The 23,821-nt window shown below is 38.8% G+C and overlaps 2 protein-coding genes and 1 long non-coding RNA gene across 3 annotated transcripts in view; 1 reads left to right on the top strand and 2 right to left on the bottom strand.

Moving 5' to 3' along the window:
* Nucleotides 1-5,594: 5,594 nt before the first annotated feature.
* On the bottom strand, nt 5,595-8,181 carry LOC107837734 (uncharacterized). Its single transcript, XR_001663783.1, has 2 exons — nt 7,437-8,181; nt 5,595-5,799 (listed from the first exon to the last, which is right to left on the bottom strand). It is a non-coding gene; the product is annotated as an uncharacterized LOC107837734 (long non-coding RNA).
* Nucleotides 8,182-11,228: 3,047 nt separating this feature from the next.
* gsg1l (gsg1-like) overlaps nt 11,229-23,821 on the top strand; it is a 15,425-nt gene continuing 2,832 nt past the window's right edge. The window contains exons 1-4 of the mRNA XM_007565024.2: nt 11,229-11,744; nt 17,772-17,819; nt 20,395-20,547; nt 22,278-22,389. Of these exons, the coding sequence (XP_007565086.1) occupies nt 11,456-11,744; nt 17,772-17,819; nt 20,395-20,547; nt 22,278-22,389 (602 nt within the window). The 5' untranslated portion in view covers nt 11,229-11,455. The remainder of the gene's footprint in view (nt 11,745-17,771; nt 17,820-20,394; nt 20,548-22,277; nt 22,390-23,821) is intronic.
* Nucleotides 22,941-23,821, bottom strand: part of LOC107837737 (tripartite motif-containing protein 16-like) — a 3,242-nt gene continuing 2,361 nt past the window's right edge. The window contains exon 2 of the mRNA XM_016677966.1: nt 22,941-23,794. Coding sequence (XP_016533452.1) covers nt 23,188-23,794 — 607 coding nt within the window. The 3' untranslated portion in view covers nt 22,941-23,187. The remainder of the gene's footprint in view (nt 23,795-23,821) is intronic.

The following is a 23,821-nucleotide window of genomic DNA, read 5'->3' as shown; positions in this document are numbered from 1 at the left end:
CTGTGTGACGTCATGGTTCGTCTTCTGCGCGTGCGGGTCGCTTCATTGGATGCAGCTGAGCTAATCAGGGGGATTTGGACCAGGTGTGAAGGAGAACGAAAGGTGAATAATATAATACCAGCCAACTGCTTTCTAAAGATAATTATCTCAGAGAAATGAACTGAAAACTTAAAACACAGCAAATAATAATAAAAAAGCAAAAACAAAACACCCAGGATCATAATATTTAATAAGATACCAGACTTAATTTGGGGGTGCTTTGTAGTTAATTACATTTTAGTGAGACAACAAAATCAGATTTATTTAATCAGGATGAATTTTTATTAGACTTTTTTAGTTGATTCATAAGTTCAGTAACTTACTAATGTTGAGACATTTGAAAGTTTTTGTCAGTTGATGTTCTTGTTAACTTGGTCAAAAGAATATTATATTTAAGATCTGATAGATAAAGAAGATAAATTACATTAAACCTACTCAATTCACTTGTGTGAAACCTGTTGACAAACTTGAATTTAGTTAACTAGAAAAAACATTGTTGTATTAAAAAACTTATCAGTTGGTGGAAATCAAGTAATGTAATTTGTTTACGCTGAGTGAAAAAATGTAAAATAAGTTCAATAAAAGAGTGTTTGCTTTGTTAAACTAACAAGTTATAGTTAGTTGATTTAACTCTTGTCTGAAGTGACTTGAAGTAGCCAGTTCATTTATTAATTTATGTTAAACATAAATTCATAAAGGCAGATTAATATATATGTTTTGCTTTCACTTAACAAAATTATGTGAGACCTGTTGAAAAGAAAAAGATTATAAGTCAATGACTTATTTCTTTGAGTATGACAAAATAAACCTGAATGAAAAGCGTTTTTAAACATCAGGATGGAAAAACTTTCTGTCTTCCTTTAGCTGCCAAAGATTCATCGTCAGAAAGCTGGAAGCAGAAAGAAAAGAAGCTGAATAAAACATAAAGTCACAAAGCAGCCGGACCGGCACGGACATGCAGACGCTTCCTACAGGTGCAAATTTATGGTAGGTTTCCTCCCTTTCACATCCCTCCTGACACCTTCATTACAAAGTAAAATAACTCAGAAATTGGACTTTTCCTTCTTCCGTGGATCAGGTAGCTGGATGTTGTTAGAAAGTGAGGACGAGGTTTTAAATAACAAGGTCCAAGTCAACGCCAAACTAATCCTGGCACATGAGAGATGGGCGCTCAGAAGAGAGGGATGACCAGGAGTCACTGCGGAGGCTCCGGGTTCTGAATCAGATCCGGCCCCGAGGCGGAGGGGCCCCGCTGAATTTCAATTCAGGCTCAAAGGATTAAAGAGCCGACGACTCCTCCGCTAAGAAGACTCAGTTTAACTGACAGACAGCCGTGGAAATCCACAAAACACAGGGCCGAAATGTTGCAAATCAGTAAGATCGGTTTTAATCAGACAAAAATGACCTCAAGAAGTGCAAAATATGGGGTTCCATTAGAGCCAAAAGCATTTTTATGTGTTTATGTAAGGTATATATCAGAGCTATTATAGTAGTTGAGTTTTATTTGGTGGTGGCTCTTTGTCTAATTCAGTGAGTGTTATAGAGTAATTGGTAGTTTTTATTAGTAATCATTAGTGTAATATTGTTTTGCTTTAGTTAAAATTTTAGTACTTTTTTCATATTTTGGTTAAAATGACATTGGTTGGCATGTTTTCCTTCATTCTTATAGCTTCATATGAAGTCAGGTTATCCAAACTGTCAAACATGTATAGAAATATGGAACAAATCGCAACATTTAACAGCCAAATACGGGGCGATTCTGTATTTTAGGGATGGGTGGCCACCCTATAACACAAGTAGAAGATCTGCATCTGGTTTAAATCATTTGCAGGTTTCCTTCGACGCCTGTTCAGAAACAACAGAAGTCGCGTTTAGTTTCTGTTCAGGAAGTAAAAGAGTTGCCTTTAGATTGAGGATTTCGGTTCTGTCAGCTGAAAGTGAGAAAAGACGGAGCGTACATCCGTCCCCTTCCTTTCCTCCCGCTCTGCCAGGCGGCGGCCATCAGTCAGCCGTCCTCCGCCGTAAAGGCCGACTCTCCGCCCGCACAGTGGCGAGGATGCAGATTTACAACTTCAGCCTTTCTGTCCAAACTTCACCCTCCCTCCCTTCATCAGGCACGCTGATCCATGAAAGTTTAGCGAGGCAAATTGATGGGATAAACCAGAAACATGCCTAATTGATTTGTGCCTCACTGTGACAATAGATTACAATCTAGTGGATTGAAAAAATTTGGGTTTTAGTCAAAAGAGAAATTTTGATGGACCAATTGTGAATTCAAATATGTTTTATGTTTCTACATAAAAGTTTTCATGATGAAACTTCCTGTTGAAAATAAATAAATACATTTATTTTTCAATTAAAAAGCAAATAAATTTATATATAAATTTATAAATAAATAAATAAATAAATCTCCAGGTCTTCCTTGAAGAATTTTCTACTACATATAAGAAAGAGATTTATTTTGAATCAACTTAAAGGCTGATTAACCTACCAATTAAAGATTATAAGAGGAATTTGGCGATGCTAAAACTGCATAACATTTTCACTTCTTTCTATAGTTTGTCAAATTGTTACACATTGGACCCTCGGTATTAGCGGGAGTTAACGTCTACCTACAAATAAAATCCATTCATGCTTTAGATCCTCTCTGAACACCAAACATTAATACACTTTTATTGATACTGCAGAAGCTAACATCTACAATTTTCCATATTTTTACTCTTTGGGGTTCAGCCAATCAGCGCCAAGGAAAATAAATGACGCTTTTGGATTGGCTGCTTTGCTTTAGCGTCAAGTAGTGTTGCGTTGAGGTATTTTAGCTCCCCACGCTACATTTTCTTTCAAATATTTCAGATGTATTCCATAAAACAATACTGTTTAGAAAGATGCGTTTTGTTCCACTTCTCACCTGTAAACAACATCCTGCAGCTTTAACACCTGATGAAAGCCTGAAACATCAGGAGATCCTGCAGCTGGTTTACGTTTCACACGCGGCCCACCGGCTCTGTTCCAGTTTCAGCTGAGAGAAGGGGTCAGATCTTCAGATGACCTTCAGGCTGAACGCATGAATCAAGTCCGAGTGGGCAGAGACAAGACGGAGCGTCAGGTTCTGACACCGGAGTCCCATTTCACCTGAGAAGCAGCTCGTCTGAGCAGGTGTGAAATTAAATCATGACGGAGGTGATTTACAGTCAGAGAGCAGAAGAGCCGCCATGACGACAGAGAGAGAGAGAGAGAGGGAGAGAGAGAGACGTGTGGAGTCAATACATACGATCACTGATCAACTTCCAGACACAAGTTACAAGAATTATTAGTCATTTATGTTCATTTAAAGGAAGGAAGGAAACAAGAGATGGAGGAATGAATGAATGAATGAATGAATGAATGAGTTTATATATTTATTCCAGCTTCATTTCACATCTTAAAAACTTTATTTGCAGAATAATGAGTTATTCTGTATTTTGTAAAAAAAAAAAAAAACGGAGCCTATAAAATGGGTGAAAAACGTGGAGGTGACCTTCTGAGTGGAAGTCATTTAGGTTTGGGTGCTGATATGAGCGGCTGCTGGACGCAGATACAGACCGAATGTTTGATTAGCAGGAGGGGAAACATTTCAGCAGCGGGCTGAATAACCTGCAGGTTACTGGCGGCTACCGCCAGAAAATATGGACAACATTTACGGAAATAAACTAATGCAAACACTATGCTGCTGGGAAATGTTAAGAAACAAGGAGCAGCTAGCTGGATTTTATTCAATATTACAAAAAAGTCAGCAATGGTCGAACAAAATGTGTTTTTAGATTTAGATGCAGTATAAATATGCCACAGTAGGCAATAAATTTAGGCATCAATCTGACCTTCCCAGGTGAATCAGAGAAGCTGCAGCTCTCTATATTGAGTGTTTGAGCCCAACAATGTGATAAACTCAGTTAAACCCAAAGCTAAGCAGAATCTGCAACTGTTCTGAGAGTGAAGTTAATGACTAATGAATTATTAAAGAGCTGTCTGCTGTTATGATCCAAGAGGTTGTTAAATCTGTTCTGTTTGCTGGAGCACAAATAGCTCCCCCCTTTTCAAGATAACACTGGCAGCATTTATGTGGGAATGTGAGGCTGGCTACAGATTATTTCCTTTAGTTATTTCCAGAATGTTTGGAAACTGATCTTTTCTAGATAAGTTTCTAAAAACACTGATTAAATTTTCGTTAGCCAGCAAAGTAACAACTAATGAGCTTCAAGCAGTTTTCATAACTGATATGATTCAATTTGGGACCAAAACGGCAGCATTTGTTGCATTTCCTTCTGCTGTGGTTCACTGAGTCAAACCTGCCAAACCCTTTGCGAAACCTGTTCCCCTCCTGGCCTGTGGGGGCGCTGCACCAAGAACCACTGATGGAAACGACACGAAAACCTCAGAAAAAGACACTGAAATGGAGCGTCGTCAGATTTCTGCAGTTGTAAGTTTTCTCTTTTGTCTTTTATGATGACTTAATAAGATCAGTGTATATAGAAAAAAAATCAGCAAAAAACTCTTTAGATTAATCCCTGAAGTTTAAAAAAAAACAAGGAAAATTTAAAGCACCAAAAGTAAATTCTTTTGGTATAATCCTAGAAAATTTCTGAGTCTAATGTCAACATTTCTGACTTTTGAAACACAGAAATGTCAGAGTTTTACTAGAAATTTTCTGAGTTTTTTTTCTTGTAAATTTTTGAGGTTATGGAGGAAGTTTACTCCAGAAACATAATTTAATCATCACATCAACACGTCTGAGCCAAGAAAATAAAATAAAAAAACACACAAATAACTTAAAATTAAGCAAATAAAGCAGTCAGATTATTTTTTTTGTATGAAATAGATTTTATTCATCATAGATCCCAAAGTGAAAAAATATTTTTTTCTACTCTTTCAAAAGAAAGGAATCTAGTTTTCAGTTTCATTTTCTATCAAACAAATTAATTCACAGTTATAAATCAGGATTTGGTCACTTTCTTTCAATATTCTTGATATATTTATCCAAGCTTAATAAATTAATTAGATCTGATTTGGTTCAGTAAAAGTCTCTGGTTCAACTAATTACAAAAGTTTGGTAATAAAAACATGAATACTTTCTGTTGTAATGAACATTTTCCATTGCAGTAAAATTATGTTGGTAACAATTTCATCCCGAGATAAAAAGTCTCTCTCACATTTGCATCATTCATGAAACTGCAGTTGGGACCGCACAAAATCAATCCAAAGGCCCCAAGTGGCCCCCGCGCCGCACTTTGAACACCCCTGTTCTCAGATTTTGATGCCTCCTGCAGCAAATTTTCCTGTCTGATAAAATAAATTGATGATTTTAGAGTCTCTTGTTGCTTTGAGGCAGAAATAAAGAGAAGAGCTTTTTATTTACAAAGAATCTTAAAAACTAAGACGCTATAAAGTTATAGTTATGTAAAGTTACAAATGTTTTCACTTGTAGAGGCAGTGATTGTCAGAAATAGATGCTGTCGTCACTCTTCAGACTTGTTCTGAAGCCAGTCGGGTATTAGCATTGCTAATGAAATGAATGAGGATTAGGTTTGTTTAGAATAAGGTTAGGGTTTATTTTGTTACGTAATGTCCTCTGGGGAATGCAGTGAGCGCGCGTGAGCGTTTTCAGGCTGCATTTCTTCATTTTAATGACTGTTTAAGTTAATAGGATCAGGAACAGCTGGAGGGATTCGACTTTGCTGTTGACTTCATCCGATGGGTTGGAGTCATCAAACATGGGAAACACTGCTGTCATGCAAAGAAATGAGAGAAAGTGCAAATAATTACACAAAATGTTTTGTAAAAGTCATCAGTCAAGCCTCATTTTTATATTTTTTCCTTCCTAACAGCCAGAGTTTTTCTCTAGATTCACTTTTTAAATATTATTTTGCTAGTTTTTGTTCCATTCAGGAATAAAAAGGCTCCTAAACGCAGGAATGAACCACAACATGACTCGTTCATGAGGACATAATGTGAACATTTTCCAAAGAAGTTTCAAAAAGACTTCCTTAGCATTGGCGCAATGTGATTATTCTTAAAAGGAGGGATTCATTTGTCTTGGAAACTACAGTTTCCAAGACAAATGGAAACTGTAGTTTCATGGAAATCCATTTTTTAGCCCTTTTCTTGTGTAATTGGAGTCTCAGTGGGATCAGAAAAGTCTCCTGGTGCTGTGCAGATATCTTTATGTTCTGTTTGGTTCAAATTTTTCATTCTGTTCAGTTTTTTTTTTAAATTATTGTTACAGTTTTTGCTGCAGAAGGTCACAGACAGCAGGCTAACCAGTTTTCAAATCCCATGATTTTTTTTGCCTCATCTTCAAGGATGCCAAAGCTGCAAGTGGATAAGTCAAAATGTTCAGCCTAGCCACCAGCAGTTAGCAAACACCTGAAAGCTGAGCTCATTAACGGAGCCGCTTCTCAGAGCAACGCTGGTAAAACGTTAATAGAGGAGCCATGTTGTGATGGCTTCCTGGAGACCGAGTTTCAGGAAGGACAGGAGTTTTTAAAGAGACAGAGGCCCAATTTCAAGGCATTAAATCCCAAAATCAAATTTATTTTAAGTAATATCTGATAGATACAACATTTCTATGACCACTGAAGGTAACATAGTTACTTCATTATGATTTAGAACGGCACAACGCATCTGGAAAATAAACAATGCTACATTTTACTATTCTATTGGATATTTTTTGTTCCTCCTTTGGTTCTCCTCTGAGTGAGAAGGAAAACAGGCACAAGGGGAAGGTCCGTGTTCAAATATGGAATATGAATGAAAGTCCGTATCTTTTTGTTTCAGAGCTGCATCCCAGATTTAACAGAACTGAGGACCAGTTCCTGCTGCACCTCAAAAATATCTCGTAAATATTTAACTTGACAAAAAATAAAAGTGCATTTGTTACATTTGTGCTGCTTTTTATTGGTTTTCTAAGTAAATGTTGAAATATCATGTAAACAAAGCAGCAAATTAAAGTAAAATGAAAGAAAAAGAGTTAAAAATAGCTGACAGTCATCTTGTTCGTATATTAGTGCATTTTTATAAATTTCCTATGGAAGAAGATGATTTGACTGATTAAAATAAGAGCAAAGCACAAAAATATCTAAATTTCATTATTGAAATGTGAGTGAAATGTGATGAATACATTAATGTCAGAAAAATAAGTTTTATTTAATTCCTGTGTAAATAAATAGCATCTTAGAAGAGTTTTCCTTCACACTCTTCAACAGTGTGTTCCCAAAAAACTCCCCAAACTTGTAAAATGCTCCAGCCTGGAGTTCTTGTTGTTTATTATCTTCACTTCACACGCTGAGATGGGTTCGGAGCTGTGTGTGAGCGCTTTGCAGGGGTGTGTTGATGATGTTCAGCCTGGGGTCGTATTGCGTTACCTGCTGCTGCAGTGAGCCGTGTTAACTCGGACGTCGTGATCTACCTGCTGGTGCAGCTATTTAATTCAGGCTGCAAACAAAGACGGGGCGAAGGAGAAAAAACGCAGATGGCCTGATCCATCCGGTGGGAAATCTCCAACATGGCGTCTGCCCAACAACACTCCCAAATATGTGTGGATGTGTTTGTGGGGGCAGCAGAGGGAGACTGCAGCTCTTTATGAGTTGCAGCTTTATTCTGGTGGATTAAGGAAACTCTGCAGCACAAAAAACCTGGAGACAAATATTTTGATGTGTTTTCTAATTAAAGTTACCGTTCAGATTCTTGTTCTCTATTTCAGTCCAAACTAATATTTGTTGCTTGGCAACATGTTTGAGACTCTTTTCAAACGTGTAATAAATCCCAAATCAACTCTTTCTGTTCCACTTTCATATGGGACTAAAAGCATCTGCAGTCTGAACGGTCATGTTGCATTTTATACGACCTTCAGGTCTCTGCCATCATCATTCTGCACCAGAAGAAACCAGACGATTCTTCTGTTTTTCTTATAGAAAGTACGCCTGGCTCCATGCTGACGTGTCTGTTAACTTTCTGGAAATCTGTTAATAAGTTAAGCAGCTTCCTAACAGTAACCAAATACTTTGACGGCTTTCAGTTTTAGTGTTAAAAATCCACTGAAGCTTCAGCAGTAGCAGAGATGTTAGTGTAGTTATGCAAATCAACAGTTCCACTGTTGGACATCTGGCTGTTTTCAGCAGCCATTATTTCTGCCGTAAGCAGAACGCTGCTGTGTGACGTCATCTACGTTCTTCTTCTGAGCCTGTGGTTCGCTTTGAGATCGGAAACTGTCCCCAAAGAAGATGATTGCAGTCACATTTAAGTAGTACCATGATTGACCACAAACAGAAATTATTCTATTTCTGCAAAAACTGATCAAACCTGCTGTGTGAATGTTGCTGATGCACCTCAACTACAGCTGATTGGTGGAGAAGCTAGCTTATCAAACTTGTTAGCTACCATTTTAACTGTTGGAAATTAAAGAATTTGTTATGAGAATTTTGCACTTGACTGAAATTTCAGTTGAGTTTGTTGGTTAATTCACCCTCCTTACAGTTTTATTTGGCAGGCAGGTTTCTATTAAAGCATTTTGTTCATCTCTCATCCTGTTTCCCTGCTCACATCTTGTCTTATTTTTATATTTCAGCTCTCAGGATGGAGTTGGAGGATCTTTTTATTTGGACAGTTAAGTATTTATTGGGTTCTTTTTCTTCCCAAAGTCAAACCACAGCCTGGAGCCGCTCTTATCTGCTTGATTTCTTGGTGCTGTTACAATAAGAAAACAACAGAAACGGAGCATTAATACTTCAGGCTCTCCGCCTCTGAAGGCAGATACATCTCACAGCGTAACCTTGCATTCATCAACAGTTTTCTGTTCACTTTATTGACTCCTGTGAAGCTTTGTCAGTCTGATTGAAGGCACCGCCATACATCACATGTACAGCACACAGTGACAGCGGCGCATCGATCTGGAGGTGGGAGCTGTAAAATGAGCGCTGATGGATCGGTGAGGTGGGCGGCTCGGCCTTGTCATCCGGGGTTTTCATGCCAGATCCCTGCCGGCTCATCAGTGAGAAGTCCCTTTCTACACATCCACCGTTTCTGCAAAATGTTCCAGAGTTGCATAAAGAAAGAGCAGCTGTTGTACCTGCAGAGCTCAGAATATGGGATGAAACGAGACAAGCTGCTCGTCTCTTTCATCTCTTTTTTAATTTGATTTATTGATTTGAAGGCGAGCCTTGATATTTGGGGGAAACTCCCTGTAGCATGAGGTTGATAGAGAATGTTAAAGTGGATGAAATCTTAAAAAGTAAAATCTAAAGCTTTAAGTCTCTGCGGCAGAAACTTTTATCACCGCCATAGCCGAGTTCTGGCTGGGTCTATTTCCTGAACGGGTCTGGTGACAAAGACATTTCTGCCAGTAACTCTAATTTTTCCTTACAGTAAACTCTCCTGGTACCGATTTGGTGCTACTTTCTCTGTGTTGCTTGTTTTCTGTTTCATAGAAGCATCTCTGCCTCAGTGCCGACGTGTTTATCTGCATTTCTTTTGGCGCTATTGCTAATTAGCTGCCAAAGGTCTATATTCTGCTAATGCAAAAAAAAAAAGACAATTTCGCAATTATGGTATTTCTATTAAATAAGAAATTAAATTAAAATCACACATGAATAAGCTGGGAACGTGATGAGCCAATAAAAATCATGGCAGTGACGGATGTAAAAGGTTACATGAAATATATTCATAACTTAGCTATGGTGCTAATCATTTATCAGCCAATCAGAGGAGACGTTGGTGTCTTATTCAGGCTTTAGAGTGACAAGCCCCGCCTACCAAGGAGTGGTTAGTATGTGGAAATTGTAGTCGGCCATTTTACTGATGAGTTACGAATTAAACCTTTTATAAACTGCGATGCAGTGAGAGCGCTGATGGAGTGAAAAAAACAAACATCATCCTCTTGTCACTTCCTGTCGTCTTCTTCGTTGTTTCTGCCAGTAGCAACATCCGGCCGGTGATCATGTGACNGTCTTATTCAGGCTTTAGAGTGACAAGCCCCGCCTACCAAAGAGTGGTTAGTATGTGGCGCTTTGGGGAAATTGTAGTCGGCCATTTTACTGATGAGTTACGAATTAAACCTTTTATAAACTGCGATGCAGTGAGAGCTCTGGAGTGAAAAAAACAAACATCATCCTCTTGTCACTTCCTGTCGTCTTCTTCGTTGTTTCTGCCAGTAGCAACATCCGGCCGGTGATCATGTGACTCACGATGTAAAAAAAGTGTTTGGATACGGCTGTAAAACCACCTCTTCCCAGCTTTTCTCAATTAGCTTGTTTCCTTTAAGAACATTTATTTTTGTAATTTCAATTTGCAATATTCTATGATTAATGGAAATGCGTTACTGTGTGCTCCCATTTTTTATTTTTATATATTATATATTATGATATAAATATATTCTCTCGTGTATTGGAACAGATAACTGTGTTCTCTTTGTGCTTCATTCATGCAGAAAGTCCCTCTGGCTTTCTGAGTGGAGCCTTTGCTGCTGTTGGTGACGTGTGTTTTAAATGTTTCTATTTTTAAAGGTTTTCTCTGCAGAAGGTTTTTCTCTGGCTCACTGTTTTCTTGGATGGAGCTGTTGGTGTCATCGTCTCTTTGTTTTCCTTTCCTATAGAAGGTACGCCTGGCTCCATGCTGATGTGTTTAGCTCCACTAACGTTCTGGAAATCTGTTTCAAGAGATAAACAGCTTCCTAACAGTGACAAACTGTTTTCATGCCTTTCACCTAAAGAAAATAACAATTTTAGTGTTAAAAGTGCACTAAAAAATACACACAGTTTTATGAAACTTTTCAAAGTTTCATAAGTTTTATATTAAAAGAAACTGATACGGAACATTTTCTTTTGCCTAATTCTTTTTTGTTACTTATATGAATTACTGTCATTTTGGTCTTTAAAATACCAAAATTTGCACTTAACTTTACATTTAGTCTGTTTGATGATGTAATTTTTAAGTATAATTTGATCATTTGATCATCTACTCTGATGACTTTTTACCAAATACTTTTTGACTCTTATCTTTGAATAATGTCTTGGACCGACACTTTTTACTTTTACTTAGTTCTGCTCTGACTTGAGTATAATTTTGGGGTTCTCTTCCCACCTCTGAGTTTGCTGTTCCTCTGTTTTGCATCCTAAGTGTATTTTGTGAAACAGATGTTAATCGGTGAGATGCTGGCGGTGTGAGCTCGGTTCGGTCCAGGTGATGACGCACAAGCCGCCGTCAGAGGGACAGAAAGAGGGGTGTTCCGCTGGCAGCCTCGCTTCTCCTCCTCTGACTCAGCAGCGGAGCAGATGGACAGAGGACGGCTGTCATTTTGCTGAGGACCGACCCGCAGGAAGGAGCCGCGCGTAAAGCCGCCGCGCCATGCCGCCTCTCTGACCGTCCCGCATGGTTCTGGCGGGAAACCATGAAGACGACGCGGAAATGTCGCGCGCTGCTGTCGGTGTGTTTGAACCTGGCGGCTCTGCTGTTCTCCACCACCGCCTTCATCACCACCTACTGGTGCGAGGGCACCCAGCGCGTCCCCAAGCCCAACTGCAGCAAGCAGCGGCGCCACAACTGCATCGACTACGGCGTGAACGAGACGGACCAGAACAAGGTGCACTACAGCTGGGAGACCGGGGACGACCGCTTCCTGTTCCGCCGCTTCCACACCGGCATCTGGTACTCCTGCGAGGAGAACATCCACGGAGCAGGTGGGTACGGGGAACCCCGAGACTCCAGCCTCTCATGACCAGTTTTTACGGAAAGTTTTGGTGTCTTTACGCGCGAAAACAGCGCGTATTTTCTTCTTCTATGGTTTTTGGCGGATGATAAACAACGAAGTTGGTGTTTTTCATTTTAAACTGGATTTCCTGCATGAATTCCGTTATTATTAATAAAACAGGCGGACTGGGAAAGTCTCTCAGGTTTGTCTGGTTTTGATGAAGAGAGGAGCAGGTTTGGGTAAAATATCGACTTGAATGGAAAAGTTTTGATTTTGTTTAAGTTACTAAGATCACAAAACGTCTTCTTTAGTTATCTTCAATTTATTTACTTTTTTTTTTTTTTTGCTTTGTTGCGGCATATTTTTTCCTCCCTCTCTTTCCACTGCTGTGTGATTAATCATAAGAAATATTAGAGAAAAGGAAAATAATCGTAACTGACATGCTGAACAATTCAATGTTTTGCTGTGACATCATTTTGTTAAGGTCTGTGTTTTGTCTTTGTTCTAAGTGGATGTTTGTTTATTTTATTTATTTATTCATTTGTTGTTGTTGTTGTTCATTCTCTTATCTAATTGGTTACTTATTTTGCAGATCAATGCCTCTGTTTGTTAGTCTGTAATGTTTGTTTTGTACACTAATTGGTGAATAAATTAAAATTAATTTAAAAATTAACAATTAATACACTTTTAACAGTATAATCTACAATATTATTTATTCAAAGGGGATCTGTTTCCCACATTTTGAAGGAAAATGATGCATTTTAATGTGAAAATCCTAATTAAGGTCCAGTGGAACCACCTGCCTGGACAGGAGAGAACAAATAGAATCACAAAGACCAAGAAACCCAGCAGCAGGCCAGGGAGGAAGTTGGTTTGGTTCTACAGTAACATCCAAAGTCTGTGATAAATCCATCATGTGGACATGGAGACAGGATGGACCTGCAGACGCATCGGGACATGGACGTCCAGCTAACCATACAACCTGGACAGCAAGAGATCCATGGTGACTCTGGAGGAGCTGCAGCTGGAAAACCTCAGAACCTGGAATAATCTCCTTCTAATTGGATCCAAAACAGGAATATTATTATAAAATAATCAGATACTCCAACCTTTCTGCTGGAGTGAGAGAAACTGCAAAAATAAAAGCTGTAGTTGAACTATAACTGTTAATACTCTTGTAGAGATTACAATATAAAACCTATATAAAGTCAATAAGTGACTATAGGAAATTTAATTTGTTTTGCATCTTGTTATGATGGGAAACTTTCCTGCTATGCAAACTCATAATAAGTTTCTTGTTAAAGTGAGATGTAAATCATGTTTTAATGTGAAACTTTGTGCAGAACTCATTAAATGAGAAAGTTTTCTCTTGCAACAAGATGCTAAACTTGTTATAACAAGAAACTTTCTCATATTGACACGTTTTGCATCAAACCTTCCTCATTACTGCCGGAAAGTTTCTCATTATAACGAGAAATAAACTTTTGTTTTAACAAGAAACTCTCATTTTAACGGGAAACCTTTTGTCTTCATAATATTTGTTTTAGATGTTATAATGAGAAACTTTCTCGTTAAATTGAGATAAAAACTCGTCTGGTGTTAACGAGTTTCTCCTCATGTTAAAGTTTCTCATATTAAGTTTTGACTTGAATCTTTGCATTCAAAACTTGTTGCTCTGAGAAACTAATTTTAACAAGAAACCTTGTTTTCATGAACTTAGATGTTGTCATAAAGAGAAACTTTCTTTATAATGAGATGTAAAACTCGTCTCGTTTTAATGTGACACTTAAATATTAACAACAAACTTCGTTTTCATGAGATCAGATTTATATGTTGTTGTAAGGAGAAACTTTCCTGTTTATACCGAGATATAAAACTCGTCTCATTTTACCAAGTTTGGCTTCATGTTTTAACGAGACTCCGCTCCTGAATGATTTCTGAGCTTTGGCAGTGAAATGCTTCCATATTTGTTGAACAAAACCATGAAATGAACACAAAGTTTGACGATAAAAACCCTGCGCCAACTTTATTTCACTTTTTCTTTTTGATCCTTTTCTTCTTTCTTTCTTTCTTTCTCTTTTAATTATAAGTATTTTTCCTCCTTTCCCCTTTTGTTCTTCATGGACAACAAACCCAGTTCTTGTTTTCTTCTCCATTTTTTCTGAGTTCAGTCAACGTTCTCACAGCAGATCTTGATGCCCAATTTTTATTATTTTTGCTGAAATCATTGGTTTTTTTTTGCTCATATTACCAGTTAAATGCAACTGCAATCAGATGACCCTCAGGTGACCCTCATGATGTCACACATTACTGTTTGTTTATGGCAGTAAAAATGGCCGCCGCGTCTTTGGATCAGTTTCAAAGTTATTCAGCAACAAGATCTGACAACATCATCGCAAGATCATAACAAGACAAAGAGGTCCAACAAAATGGGACGATTAAAGAGACCAAAATGGAGGCTTCTGGTCCTTCGACACGACGACCAGAAGATCACCGTTGAGGCATGGTGGTTGCAGCATCATGCTGTGGTGATGGAAAGTTTAAAAGGGAACTTCGGCTTTGGAGAAAACATTTACTTTTCAGACAGAAGGCATCCAGTTAAAGCTACAGCGACTGTTTAGAGACAACGAGGTAGAGGTTCTGGAGTGGCCTAGTCAAAGCCCAGACCTGTTGACAGCTGATCCCCAGAGCTGGAGCGGAAATCTGCAGATCCACACAGACTCCCAGCCAAATACTGGCCTGAAATAATGTCATGTCAGATATTTTTATTTAATTGTTTTTATTTCGTTTTTATTTTCATATTAAGTTTTTTGTATATTTTGGTTAAAAAAAAGTCACATTTTGTAGATTATGATTTGTGAGAGCAGCAGTCGGGTCAAGTTGTTTCTGTGGAAAGTCTTTTTTTTATTAGGTGATTTTATTCATGTTTTAACTGGAGATCAGAAATGAGACGAAACCCTCATTTAAGATTCTCCAGTTTTTATTTATGAGCGTCGGGGGTTAAAGGTTAAATGAAGGTAGTCATTACACGGGGAGTTCAGCTGGTTCTGGTCCAACGGGTCGGCAGAGCCAACATCCAACTGAAATCAAATGTAATAACCGACCTTTAACCTCGAGCCGGCAGCGTCTCTTTTACCGTCCGTCCGTCGTAATGTACGTATAATTGCCAAAGTTTGTGATAAACAGTTAAACTCCCAGTAGTTCTGGCAGCCTGCTGTATAATTAGCCTGATTATATCTGCATACTGAGGCATCCTGCTCCCTGTTTTAACTAAATAATTCAGACTGACACTCAGGTACATTACCTGTTGTTTCTCCCAACCATTGGTTCTCATCAGAGCTGTAATTAACCTCCAGACGACATCGAGCCGCTGATTAAACAGGCTGGCAGCTGCAGGCGGCGCCACCAAAGCCACATCCAAACACGAATGATGGGACTTTGAAGAGAATCTGAGAGAAAGGATGTTTGGAAGCACCTGAAGCCTGAAATGAATCAGTTTCATTACTTCCTGATGAACTGGAAATGTGATAAGTGGAAATATTCCTCTCTTTTTTTGAGTAATTAACATTTCAGAGCGGCGCTGTGAGAAGGAGTACGCAGGAATACTGATTGTGCTGTCGGTCCTGTCGGGTCACAGAAGAGCTGCTCACTTTTTAATTACATTTTAAATTCATGTCTTAATCAGACCCTGAGCTGCTCACCTTTAGCGCAGTGCAGACGTTACGTTCATCAGATTTTATCTTTTTTCACCACTTGAGCTCTTTTAACCCCAGAAGAAATTACTGGAGAGATCTTAGATACGTTTCTGAAGTGGTTTCCACTACATTTGGATTACAGTAGCAGCTCTATGCAGGACACCTGGTTTGGACTTCAACCCTGTTAGTTTTTACAGTATTTAAGATTTCCACACTGAAAAATTCACCTTTACTCTGCAAAGACAAAATCTTACCAGGTATTTTTGTCTGGTTTCCAGTGCAAATCGCTGCAAAACTAAGAGGAAACTGATCTGTAGCTTTAAGATGCAAAGCAACATTCTCTGCTTTATTACCTTCATCTGAAATGTTTTCCACTATTATAATTTACTCTGACATTTAAATTGAATTTATCCCTAAAATAAAATGTTTCAGGCGGTTAATAATAACTTGTCATTTTCTGTAAGTTGGTATTTTTATGGAGCTAAATTGTGGCCATAAATTTGGCTCAAAACACACAAACAAAAATTCTGAAACTGAAAGAAAAAAATAGATTTAAGCAAATTATTTTCAAAAATAATTTTGAAAGTGAAAAATAAAACCTTGAATCTTAAACGTAGCTTTGAATATTTTTTTCAGTTTTGCAATTATGTTTCAGTTTCCAAACTTTTTTTTCAAACATTTTTTTCAGTTTAAAATTATATTTCAGTTTCAAATCTTTTTTCAGTTTTAAAACTTTTTGTTTAAATTCTTTTTTCAGACTCTAAAAAGCAAACCAGATGGCCCTAATTGAGCTCCATAGAATACAAATATACAGTTTAAAGTTACTAAGGTCGTAAACGAGCGTTATTGTTGGCTGAGTTATTCCTGTGGAGGCAGTCTGAGTTTTCCCGAGTGTCTTCATCTGGGTTGGGCGGTGTTGTGAGTGCGTTGGTAATCAGGCCGGTTATGGATGGGCCTGCCTCTTGTCTGTGACACTGCAGAGGCTGAGTTATGGCTCGTGTTGCAGCCACTGATCTGTGACCCGCCGGGTCGCCCAGAGCGCTGATGAACTCCCTGCAGCCGGCGGAGCGTGCCAGCAAGAAAGAATCACGAAGCAGAGAAAACTCCAAACAACCTGAGAGAAATGTTATTAAGTCTGCAGCTCTGAACAGAGCAGAAAAATTAATTACTTCAGCAAATGTAAATAATGACAATATTTACAACAGAAGTGATTTCAGAAGGAAGTTTAGCTTTTATGAAAATTTGGCTTTTCATGGAAGCAAACGAGAAAGCTGTCTTCTATCGCTTATATCTAATTATTATAGACTCAGCTTTGATTGTTTTCCAAATATGGACAACTTCCAGTTTGATGACATTAGTGAATAAAATGGAGGCTGGTTATTCCTGACACTGTGGATAAACTCTGACGGGGCATAAAGGGGCAGTAGCCCAGGGCGCCAAGTTCTGGGGTCCAAAGATTTAGGTTGTTTTTGTAATAAATGTGTTTTACATTGTACCTTATATAAACATCATACGAATTGCAGTGTTTTAATATAAATAATGCTCAAATATTTGAAAATATTAAACTTTTCTTGGGACCAGCATGGAGCCATCACACATATATTAATGTACAATTTTTTTATATCGATTAAATAAAATAAAATTTTATTAATCAATTATTCTATTGAGTTACTGAGATTAAAGCCTTTTTACAAGATTAAAAATGCAAAAATACAAACATTTTGACAGTAATTAATGACAGTATTCCTTAAGTTAAGTTTTTAATTTTAGATGCAAAATATTGATAATTGATCATTTTGCAGTTTTGAATTAATTATTACTTGGATTATGGGTTGTTGTTTTTTCAGCAAATGTTTTTTTTAAGTCTGTATATTCCAGTTAATCTATTACTAAAGTAACTGACGCTTATTCCAATAATCGGTTAATCCGATTAATCATTTCAGCCGTAATTGATACGTCAGCGACAGAAAATCTATACCTGTATTTCTGTATGGCTGCCATAAGCCAGAAGCTAATTTTAAAGTATTTATGATCAAGGTTTTGAATAAAATCACCATTTTCACTACATTCCTTCTTGGTTCATCATTAAAGGTGCGAGTATAAAGTTGTTCCCTGATAGAAAAGACTCTGCAGCTTAATAAGATGCTAATTAGACCGCCTGTGTTAATAAACCTGACATGTTCTAATAACTGGTAGCAGCTCTATTTGCTAACTCCTGTCGTTTCCTCCCTCCGTTCTGGCTCGTCTGATGCTCTGTTTGCCTCATTTCACCTTTTTCTTCACCTTTTCTCTCCTCCGTCGCTCCCTCTGCCTCCTCTCAGGTGAGAAGTGCAGGAGCTTCATTGATCTGGCCCCGGCGTCGGAGAGAGGTGAGTAATGACGGTCATTAAGGCTGCGCCGCCGCTCCCTGCTGCGGCCCACCTGTTCCCAGAGCCCAGGGAAATCCGAGGAAAAGAAGGGGAAAAAACAAAAACATCTCTTTTCTGGGCTCTCCGTGTTTATCAGGAGGAGCTAAACGACTCAAGCTGCAGAGACCGAAATGGGATTTTTAAATTTATTTATTAAAGATGCATCTTCATCTTCTGAAAGAGGAAATGATTAAAAACTCCCAAAAGTGAGTTTATAACAGATGCAGAACCTTTGAAGGAGATGTTGACGATGCATTTGCTTAAAATAGAGCAAAGCAGGGCCGGCCCAAGGCACATGCATATTAAACAGCTGATTAGGACCCTCACCACCAGGGGGCTCCCAAGTTCACCAAGCCATGAGCAGGTAGAGGAAACTGAGATATGCTAACTGATCAATGATCAAGCCGATTATCTTTGGTTGATTTATCGAAGTTATTGGAGCCTGAAGCTTTGAGATGATCAGGATGTTCCCTTCTGAATCCCACCTGATCGGTTTTCTGTCTGACTCTAGATTCCTGCTGGTGTTTATATCCTGGAGCTGATGAAAGGAATATCTGAGCATTCAGAAGAAACAGAATATTTTTGGTGCCTTTAGCTTCACACTGAGCTGCTTGTTAATAATAAAAGTTCTCAGATGTTTCATCTGTTAAAACCAGAGCAGCAGCGATGATGGGATTAGCCGGACAACCTTCTTCTTCTTCTTTCATCTTTTGAAGCCAAAATGCTGCTTGGTGAGTTTGTAGGCGGACAAGAGTTCGATTGAGCTTCCAAAACTAAACTCTGATTTAACTACAAACCTGGGGGTGTATTCACACCTGACACGTTTGGTCCGCTTTAAACGGACCAGAGTTCGATTCCCCCGACACACTAAGGGTGTTTTCCCACCTGCTAGTCTGGTAGATTCGTTTCGATTGGGGACCAAACTTCATCATCTGCTCCATCTCCAGCTGCTGTGGTTCCCTTTCTCTCTGCGCCGAGTCAAACCAACCAAACCCTTTGAGCAATCTGTTCCCCTCCTGGCCTGTGGAGGCGCTGCAACGAGAACCACTGGAGGAAACTGTCACGTTTTGCGGTAGTTGAGGTGAGGATGAATGCAGAGGACCCAGTTAGTGGTGTGAAAAAATGATGATTTAATCAACAAACTCACAGAAAACCAGGCAGCACAGGTGAACGAGGAGACAAGGAGTTCAACACTGTTAGCACTGGAGTGAGGTAACGACGACAAGCAATGACTATGACAAGAACCCAACGAAGAAACAGACACATGTGGGAGAAATCAGGGAAACAGGACACAGCTGGGGTCAGTCAAAGGGAAGACGACACAGGAACTAAATTGATTAGAAAACTAACAGAAATTTTCACATCCTCACAGAAACGACATAAAAACCTCTGGGCAACTTCCTTCTTCATGAAATGGAAACAAAAATGGAGGCGTCAGATTTTAGCGGCTGAAGATTTTAGCCTTGCGTTAGCCATGCGCTCTTGTTCTTTAACTACAGACAAAAGTGAAATCAATCACTAAAATCCTTTTTGTGATTGATTTCAGTGGTTCTTGGTGCAGCGCCCCCACAGGCGAGGAGGGGAACAGGTTCCTCGAAGGGTTTGGTTGGTTTGATTCAGTGCAGTGTGAAAGAAAAACACAGCGGTTAAAAAATGTAACTAACTCAGATGGGAAAACATCCTGAAAACATTTAACACATCTTTAAATTTGAATACCTTTTAAATTAAATAATCATATACAACGTAGTGAGTCTGCATTAAACATAATGCTTCCCCAAAGTAACTCAGTTTGTGTGAGTTATTCAGTGTTTTATCAAAATTCAGCTGTGAATTAATTGATGGGATCCTGCGTTGTGAGCGGCCCTGAGGGTCTAAATTTAATTAAATGTCCATTCTTGTTTTGGAAATCTATAGAGGAGCCCTGAAAAAGAAACAAGCTTCACACTCGGGACCCACAGACGTCACGCGCCGCTGACACAAGCATGCGCGTGCACACGCCGTAATTAAAGTCCGTAATTATATCCGCTCGTGTTGCGACTCGGTCTGATGAGCTGCTGCCTTCCTGTTATCAGCCGAGTCCCTCCAACATGTTTTATTGACTGTCTGCTGATACATATTCAGGACGACAGAGGAGGGAAACCCGACACTGCGTCCGCCTCCAGAGGAGTCACACCCTGCATGTTCTCTGTCAGGAGTGAAAAGTTTCTGCTGAAGGGAAAACGGAGGCAGTGGATGAAACGGATACAAAATGCAACAAACTGACTTCCTCTGAATAGTCCTGATTGGGAAATCCTTCGAATAATGTAGCAGGGTACATTACAAGTTTGAATGTTTTGCTGATTAATGTTGTGGAGATGTGGGAGAAGCTGATTGTGTTAAATACTGGAGGGGTTTCCTCTTGGTTCTCAAGTTCAAAGTCCAAAAATACTTAAATTAAAATCCTCGTAACTTATGTCATTAAAACTAGTAAAGCTGAAAGCAGGAAACGTCTCCAGCAGCGTTCCCACATCAGCTGTGAGCAGCTGCTGTCTTCCAGGTGTGCTGTGGCTGTCGGTGGTTTCGGAGGTGCTGTACATCCTGCTGCTGGTGGTCGGCTTCAGCCTCATGTGTCTGGAGCTTTTCCACTCCAGCAACGTCATCGACGGACTCAAACTCAATGCCTTCGCCGCCGTCTTCACCGTACTGTCCGGTAAGAAAAGGATAAATCCGCTCAGAGGGATTTCACTCCCCTGCTTCAGCTTATCACTAAATCCTGAAAATGCTTTTAAAAATTCACTTCTAGTATCTGATTTAAGTTGAGACAGAAGAAAGGCTGATATCCGGTTTTTGTTCCTCAGAACAGAGAAAACAGCTTTAGACCAGAAAACATGAACAAGTTTGATTGTAAAATATAAGGCAAATATGCGATAACCTTTTTATTTTACGACTTATTTATTTAGAAATCTACTTTCAACAGAAAACAGATTACTCTCTGAAAGACATTAAAATCTTGAACATTTATTTTATCATTCAGCAGGTAAAAAATAATGAAAAGTTAAAGCATCTGAGTCACATCACATCTATTCTCCTTTTTCATGCAGCTATTTTACTGCTTTCAATTGTTTATTATTTTTTATAAGAAAGTCAAAACATTCGTTTTCCACGTAAACTGGTTTTAAACCAGTAGTGTGATTAGAGCGTTGGTGTCTGAGGAAGTTTCTTAACATTTCATCATGTAGTCCAGATGCGAAAAACTTTTCATTAAAACATAAAATTCAAGCATTTCTAGGATTTCCAGCGTTTCTTCTTCATGGCGAGTGAGGCAGAGGTTTGGGTTCAGTTCCAGGCTTCACTGTTTTCCTGCCAGGACTTTTTAAACTCAAGTTAAACCTCTTACACAAGAAGCCGCCTCTGATGGCTGGTCCTCTGAGGACAGAAACCGGAAAGACGGAAAGACGGAAGGACGGAAAAGTGTTTCGCTGTTTTCTAGACTCATCAGATGATCATGAAACTGAGGGACATAAAACCTGATGGAGGAATCCAGGAAAATGATGATCAGCAGAAAACTATGGAGGAACGAGGCGGATCAGAACCGGGCCGACCCAAACCCTGAGGCGGATCAGAACCGGGCCGACCCAAACCCTGAGGCGGATCAGAACCGGGCCGACCCAAAGGGACGGCCTGGTTCTGCTGATCCACTCTTTCAGCTTCTCCTTCTGATTTGCTGTAATCCTGTAAGTGATTGAACGTCTGTATCTAATTGATTTGATGGCTGATCAGAACCGGACCCAAACCCTGAGGCTGATCAGAACCGGACCCAAACCCTGAGGCTGATCAGAACCGGACCCAAACCCTGAGGCTGATCAGAGCATTAAATCAATTTATTCAGCGTAATTCTGAGAATTGGAAACGTTCTGATTTATTACTGAGGCTGCAGAGATTTACTGCTGCTGTGATCCCACTAATGATCCAGTCAGAAATTAAATGTAACTTAGAACCTTTTCACTGTCACCATATGCAAATTTAATGCCATAAAATGTTTTAATATAAAAAAAATACATGAAGAAGGGATCGTAAACAAAATTCTTTAATTAAATGAAACTCAATAAATATGTTTTTGGGGAAGCCTTTCAGATGCTTTGCTGCTATAATTTCATTGGATATATATTTTTTTTCAGTTACAAATTCTCTTATTTCACATATTTTAAGAAATAAATATTCTTCACCCCTCACTGCAAAAACACTGTGTATTTTCTGGCTTTTAAAACAGTGCAGAGTTCATCTAAAGCCCAAAAAGCATAAAATATTAGAATATAATTTAAAAGAATTGAGCTTCTTTATTTTGGTCTCCTTAGAAGCTACATGTTTCATAAATGTCAGATATTTCCGTTGGATGCTAATCCAGATGTGAACTCCTCTACATGACGTTTTCCTCTGCAGGCCTTCTGGGGATGGTGGCCCACATGATGTACACGCAGGTGTTCCAGATCACAGTCAGTCTGGGCCCCGAAGACTGGAGGCCCCACAGCTGGGACTACGGCTGGTCCTTCTGGTCAGTCGCTTCCACTTAAAACTAATGCTCAGCAAATGGAGAAAAAATTAATGTTATGAATTACAAAAAAAGGCTTACACATAAAAAACAATTCTTAATGTAGATTTTTGTATTAATTTTGAATTAATTTACTAACTATTTTGGGAATGGAATTTAGGTAATATTTTGATCATTTGTGATATTTATGCAGTTATTCATGTGGGCGTTTTTCAAAGACTGGTAGCTCCTTTATTGTACATCTTTGTTAGCATAGAACAAAAAAAATGTGGAGAGCTGGCCTTGCCAAACGTGGCACAAAATATAGAAATAATAAATTCCTTGTTGAAGATAATGTGCCAAATATTGCATCCCCAAAACAAGAACTTCTTATCTTCCTTTTTATGTCAGTCATTTTTTTCAATTTTTTTATGTTCAGTATTTATTTTTACTGTATTTTCTATTATTATGAAAAAGTGAGAACAAATTAAGCAACAAAAAGTGACAGTGAATTAAAAAAATGTGTTAAATACAAAATATGAAAAAATTAGAAAAAAATGATAAAATTAAAAAGAAACTAATTAATAAAACAAAAGATTAGAAATGATTTATTTTATAATTCAGTGTGACATGCATTAATATTTGCTTGTCATTCTTTACAATTATGATTTAACATTAGCACTGCTATTCAAATTTCCATTTTATTTCCATCAACACATCAGCAGTGATGAGAACAACATTTAACCCAGAAAAACAAAGTACAGAACAGCAGAGACATCAGAGTAACAACCCTGACCAACAGTCAGAGACAACAGAGGAAGGCTAGTTGGGTTTGCAGAACTCTGCCGAGGCTCCAAACCAACCAACTGTAACTCCAGCATGCAGCGGCTCAGTGAATGTGGTCTGGACTCTGTGGATCAGAGTCATGGTTTCAGAAATGCTGTAGAAGGACAGAAGACCTGCTCTGTGGTCCAGGTACACTCCGACTCTGGAGGAAACTGGACCTGAGACGTCAGTCCAGATGTTGTTGTGACCAAATTTAGAACTGGAACAATCTAAAGCCCACGATATGTCATTACCTGCAAATCCACATTTCTTCCCCTGCCCTGCCGTGCCGATGTTCTTGTATGCGACGGCCACAGAAATCATTCCTTTCCACTCCACCTCCCAGTAACAACGTCCAGTCAGACTCTCTCTGCTCAGAACCTGAGAATATTTAGTGAATCTGTCTGGGTGACTGGAAGAAGACTGAGGTTGCTTTATAAGTGTCACCTTCCTGTTCCCCTCTGATAGCACCAGGTATCTGTATGCTGTGTTTGGATCCAGTGTGATTTCACAAGAATACTTTAAGAATCCAGCTCTGGTTATTGATTCTGGTTCTGGTTCTGACAGTAGAACATGCACCTTACTGACCATCAGTGAGATGGTTCTCCATGAGTCTCTCAGGACGTTCTGT

This window comes from Poecilia formosa, unplaced genomic scaffold (assembly GCF_000485575.1).
Source record: "Poecilia formosa unplaced genomic scaffold, Poecilia_formosa-5.1.2 Scaffold170, whole genome shotgun sequence".
Lineage (NCBI taxonomy): Eukaryota > Metazoa > Chordata > Actinopteri > Cyprinodontiformes > Poeciliidae > Poecilia > Poecilia formosa.
This window is presented reverse-complemented; position numbering and strand designations above follow the sequence as displayed.